Source organism: Gallinula chloropus, assembly GCF_964237585.1.
Source record: "Gallinula chloropus genome assembly, chromosome: 1".
In the NCBI taxonomy this organism is placed as follows: Eukaryota; Metazoa; Chordata; class Aves; order Gruiformes; family Rallidae; genus Gallinula; species Gallinula chloropus.
In genome coordinates, this window is record NC_140085.1 from 182,139,738 (window position 1) to 182,145,737 (window position 6,000).

General features: G+C 42.8%; 1 protein-coding gene across 1 annotated transcript in view; it reads left to right on the forward strand.

The window, feature by feature from the left end:
* Nucleotides 1-3,063, forward strand: part of COG3 (component of oligomeric golgi complex 3) — a gene marked incomplete at both ends in the record, with an annotated part of 30,383 nt that extends 27,320 nt beyond the window's left edge. Inside the window, 3 exons of the mRNA XM_084275063.1 lie at nucleotides 738-865; nucleotides 1,776-1,874; nucleotides 3,034-3,063. Coding sequence (XP_084131189.1) covers nucleotides 738-865; nucleotides 1,776-1,874; nucleotides 3,034-3,063 — 257 coding nt within the window. The remainder of the gene's footprint in view (nucleotides 1-737; nucleotides 866-1,775; nucleotides 1,875-3,033) is intronic.
* Nucleotides 3,064-6,000: the final 2,937 nt, after the last annotated feature.

Sequence of the window (6,000 nt, forward strand, 5' to 3'; positions counted from 1 at the left end):
CTTCAGGAGTATTTCTAGTGTTTGTTTGGAGATAATTATGTGTATAGAGGCAGATCCAAGCAGAGCTTCTGCTATTTTTGGAGTCACTTGCTTGGAAAGCAGGAGTAGGTAGAAAATTCAGATACGGTAGAAATTGAGGGAAAAAATTCAGCATAGCATTTTAACTTCAGAAACTTGAAGCTGTGAATGATTTTTGTGGGTTTTTTCCCTGCCCTTTAAGCAAAGAGCTTGTAAAGCCATTAAAATACCTCGCAGTAAAGAATGAAGGTCTTGTCTGAAGGGTGGATTCCTGTCTGGTTGATTCAAAATCCAGATGGCCGTGCAGCTTTTCTTCTCGCAGACATGGCCTGCGGTCAGTAAGGAGAATTCATGGTGTGCTGTCCTCTTTACTAGCACAGTTTATTCCCCAACAGTTTCTTTTCCAGGCTAGTTTTCTAGGGATAAGTGTGTATAGAACTTTGTTGGGCTGGAAGGCTGCAACTTCAGGAGCCTCAGGAGGATGCGGTTGCTCGCAGAAACGGGCTGAGGTTTTGAGTCGGTCCCAAAGGAAAAGCCTTGCCTGGCGTGTTGTCCTGTGATGGGTTGATGATGCACAGCCTGGTCACCCACTCTCTCCCTGTCACTCAACCCCATGGTGGTGATCAGCTCCAGTGAAGTGGAGCTGACATCCTGGAGTGTAGGTTTTGGCTAGCAGAACATTGTTTTAGCCTATTAAGCGTATTTTCTTTTTCTTTCAGCAAAGATCAACGATCTGGTCTCTTCCACTTATAAGACAATAAAAACCAAGCTGCCCTCCACCTTACGAAGCATGTCGTTATACCTGTCCAATAAAGACACAGAACTAATCTTGTTTAAGCCAGTTAGGGTGAGTATTGCTCAGTGTGCTTCAGCGTGTTTCCCTGTAGGGCTTGGGCCTTTTTTTAGGGGGAGAGTTTAAACACGTTTTGTGGGATTGGTGAGCTTATATTTCTCTGTGTGTATGGTTATACGTATAATATATCTATATAAATGTATACATACACACATCTATAAGTGTATATGTGGACACACATGCTTATGTGCATGTTTATATCCGTGGAGTTACGGAGTCGTCAGTCCATCCAGTGAACATGTGACACACACCACGCACCTGTGATAGTGGAGAGACTGCCACAGTCACTGTGGTGTCCCTGATCAGAGAAGCCTGTGGGAAGGACACCTAAAATGATGATAATAATAAAATAAATAATCTAATTATACCTTTGGCAATTACATGTTAAGCTTAGGAAAAAAGTGTAAATAGCCATCCTGCTCACACTGTACTCAGGCTTACAGGGGAGCAACTGGTTCTGGTCACTCTGCACATCTTCCCCTCAGCACCATATGAACTCCTGTAAAGATGTAATTTTGTCCCAGCTAAACCCAGTACAGCTTGATCCATTGCATATGGGCAGAAGCACTGAAGGCAAAGAGGGTGAGAGAGATTCAATGGAAGATCCACTGTAAACCTGGCAAAAAAAATGCCAGATAAGCTTGAGTTTAAAGTTTCTGGGTTCAGTCTGTAGTACTCAGTGTTTCATCTTAGCACATCTTAGCTGGAGGCCTTACCTCTCAGCCAAATGTGGATTCCTTCTTGGTTAGGGGCTTGTTTTAGAAGAAAAGCTCTTAAAGCTCAACCGCTTCTCCCTACTTGATGACTTCAGTAGCTATTCCATGTACATTGTGCTTATTCTGGTTTGTGTTTGAGATGGGTGTTGTGGATTTTACATTAAGTTTTTTCTTCTTTCCTTTAAAAGAATAACATTCAGCAAATGTTCCAGAAACTCCATGCTTTGTTAAAGGACGAATTTAGTGATGAAGATCTTCAGATCATAGCTTGTCCCTCAATGGAACAGGTATGTATTGAAGCTGCCTGTTTTATCAGTTCCTCTTTCACGTGACTGGCTTTTCTGAGTGTTAAATTTTTATGTTGAGTATTTTCAGTGTTTGTAATCCTTATTGTCCCTCGTAATTGTGGATGATTAAACTCAGGGCTTTATCTGAGCTCCAGGCTCTCAGTGGAAAAGGCTTTCTGTTCCTCTTTTTTTAATGAATATCTAGTAGACTTTTTAAACTGAAGGAGGTGATTGATGTTGCTGGGGATTGAGTTGTACAACATCACAGCAGAGTCTTGCTGTTTCTGGGCATTGTCTTTTCAGAGAGAGATCAAAACTAGTGAACATGCTTTAAAAACACCCTGTGCCTGTGAAGGTAGTCATGCTTTTGACAAATGCAAAAAGAAGCAACTTTTAGGAACCACGAGGGAGAATTACAAGGGTTCATTTGAATTAAATTGCATTGGGAGTATGTGCAGATCTTTATGGAAATGTAACTATGTAATAAGGTCTCTGGTCTCAGAGATGATTTGGGTTAAGAATTCTCTGTATTAGGATGCTCTGACAGAAGCCAAATAGGTTTAAAAAAAAATAATCTCACTTTGACCTTAGTGGTCCAGGGAATGTGGAGAGAATCATGATCATCCCAAGGTGCCAAAACTATAACAAATAATCTAGTTTATGGATTGGAGGATGTTGCCTGCAGGAAATGTGGCCACAGGGATGTGCGATAACTATCCTGGAGCAGAGTAGGGCTGACATCCTGGAAGGAGATGGGGTTGTCCTGGAGAAGATGGCTTCCTCTAATTGTCTGTCTGGTAATCCCTAGGATCACTTCTCCTACAGACTGAAGTGTTTGGGAAACCACATTGTAATCTGTGGGAAATGAGTATTGTGAAGGATCCCAGATGTGTTTCAGACATCTAAGATGACCCTGAACGTGTTTTGCTAGTGCACATATTTTTTGGAGTTTCTTGGCAACACATGAAGTCATCTTACAAACTTTAACACAGTAGGTTGTGGCTGCTGAAGTGGCCACTCAGCATGACCAGTGAGTAGATACTTGGCTGGAAATTCTGGCTGGTTGCTTTGTAGCTGTCTTCTGGTTTGTCTAAGTCTACGTGCTACATCATTTCTGGAACTTAGCTGTTCTCATGTAGGCTTTCCTTTTGTCTTTCAGGTGAACTTACTTCTATCAATGTCCAAATAGCCCGACAGTGAGGCTACTTAAAATAAGCTTCAGCTGAATGCCAGGCAGTGAAGGGAATGTGAAGACGTTTGCTTGAAGAAGATGAAGAATCCCACTGTGCAGTCTGGTCTGCATCAAAACTTATCCAGGCTGCTTTCCCCTCTTGTAAGAAAACAAACAAACAAACAAACAAACAAACAAAAAGACAAACACCCCCCCACCCCCCCCAACCCAGTTTTATTGATCTGTCAAAGATCTTCCTGTTTGTTGGCAGGAGAAGTGGGGGAAACAAAACAACAAACCCTTCGCTGACCATTCTTACAGAAGCTCAGTTACTGCCTTATCCAGATGTTTCCAGAGTTGAAATCTTGGGGTTTTTTTAATGTAAAAGCCTTTCTTGCTTTCCTTTACTAAGCATGGATGCAGTGGGAAAAGCCTCACTTTCAAAGGTAACGCTGGAAATAAAGCACAGGGAGTCAGGCAGGAGAGGCGATAGGTCCTTGCGAGGCTTGGAGATAAGCACATTGGTATGAGGATTTGAGGTAAGCAGGCGTGCTCTGATTTCTCTCTAGCTTCCCAAAAAATCCTGGTAATCCACCACATGTTTGAGCATAATTCAGAGGATCGTAGTTGGGAAAAAACCTGTTTCCTGTGTGTGAAGCATTTCTCCAAACACTGGGTGTGCTGTTTTTCTTACGCTGCTGTGATTGGGAGCTGTGAGGTCATGCTCTAACCTTCCTCCACGCAAAGAATCTCAGTCCCTTGGGATTTGTGATGGAAAGCTGTGCAATATAATGTCTGTTCTTCCCGAGGGAACTACATGTTCTCAGGTGCCTTTGCTGCAGAGCTTAGCCTTGAGGTCCTCGGGTGCTTGGATTTAGGTTAGAGTTGGGTTTTGGCCTCACCCAAAATCACGTGGTGGCACCGCATCATCTAACGTGGGGACTGGGACTTGTGCAGCCTTTGCGTGCTGGAGTAAGTGCTAATCAGGAGGTGTGGGGATGCCAAAAATTAAACGTGCAGGCCTGTCAAATCAGCATTGTGAGCGGGGGATAATGCTTGGTAACTGGTCAGCAATGCACAGTGTCTGGTGTGCATGAACTGGTCGTTAGTTCGGAGAGCTGAACGCGAAACACTTGGGCGTTAATTGAACGAAACACTACAAGCAGCTTTAAGGTGTCTCCGTGCGTGAGTCCCTGCAGCATTGCAGAGGAAAAGATGTGGTGACTTACCTGGCAGGTTTTTAACTTATTTATAAAACTTGTTCTGTGGTTTTAAATACGCAGGAGTTTCCATGCACATCAGTTGAGTCTCGATTTAATACCTTTCCTGTTGTGAATCACATGGTTGGAGACTGGGATGGTGGGATTTAAAGCCGCTGTGAGAAGTCTTGTGGCAGTGGTGCAGCGCTACATAAATGGTACTCGTAGGCCCTTACATGTCTCCTTAAATTTGACTGAAGGAACTAACAAGGAAGAAAACTTGCCCTTTCTTTTTACTTATGTAAAAATTCAGGCTGTAAAATACTGCCCAGTGCATTGTATCATATGTATATTTGTTTTTTATAAAGTTTTACAGAGGGGCTGCATGGTCGCTGTACTGAGCTGGCACTGGCTTGATACAGACGTTGTACAGAAAAGACACGAAGGGCAAACCGTCGCAATAGTCACTCTTGTGCTTGGGATCTTCCTCTCTCTTAGAGTACCCAGACAGCTCTAGGGCGGCTGTCTGGAAAGATTAGAAGAGCAATCAGTTTATACAGCCTGTTTGCTACACCAACATTTGTTTAAACATGTACAGTTTCAGATATTTACGTTTACAAATAGTGTAAATACTTTCAGAAGATTAATTTAAGATGCTTTATATTATCTGACTAGAAACTTGCTGTTTTTAATTTTTTTAAATAAAAAAATGTTGCCTCATATTTTGGTCCAAGAGTAAAGCTTTATTCTGTATCCTGGGGCTTGTCTGTCAAGAAAACTGTAATACAGAGACAATAAACATCCTGTTCTCACAGGCAGCGCATTGTTGAGAAGGAGCGTTCTTTTCTAGCAGGGAGAGAACTGACCTTATTTGGCACAGATGTACACCTGAGTGCTGAATGTATAGCTAATTGTTGAAGTAATGCCTCTTTATGGTTACAATAAAAGTAAATTTGTATTTTCTTTACTGACAAAATGATGGTGTGTGACTAAGCGGTCCCTTTGCTGGCAGTTCTGTTAGGGGGAAGAAACCGCAACTGTAGTACAAGAACATACTGTAACTCGTTGGCTTTTGCAATGAGAAAACTTGGGCCCTGGTGGCACGAGTCACAGGCATTACTGTATTTGGTAGCTGTTCTGTTGCCCGGTTACTCTGACCCATCTGTCCATAGTTTCTCATTCCTTCGTACTATTCTTCTGGCTGTTGGTATTGTAGAAACACCAGCCGAGCCTGAAGCTTCCTTTCACCCTCTGGCTTTGTCACTTGAATGAACTAACCTAGGAGTGTTCTTCCTCCTCTTGAAAGTACCACTCACTTGGTGTATGACCCCACTGGTCCTATGATGATCCATCTCGAGCTTTCCAAAGAGAGGAGCTTGGTGTTACAGGGACGAGATGTGTGGGAAGATAGGCAGTGTGAGCTTGAAAGAAGGAGCTTTATTTTCATCACAAAGTGACTGTTATCACCTTGATGAAGGAAAAGTTGATCTGATATGCTGATGTAACTGCTTGCTGTGAGTCTTAATATCTTCATTTCAGTACTTTGTGCGGACAGAAGATGATGAAACACGAGTGATATCACTGAGAGGGGGGTTGCCAAAAGCATTGCAACACTGTCTGTATTTTTGACAGCAGACTCCTGAGCTGAATCTTCTTAGACTGAAGGAAGAGCTCCTCTTCGCTGTCTGGCCATTTGAGTAGGTGACTTGTCTCTGGGTCTTTCAGCTGCAAAGAGAGCCCGTGTGCAGCCAAGAGC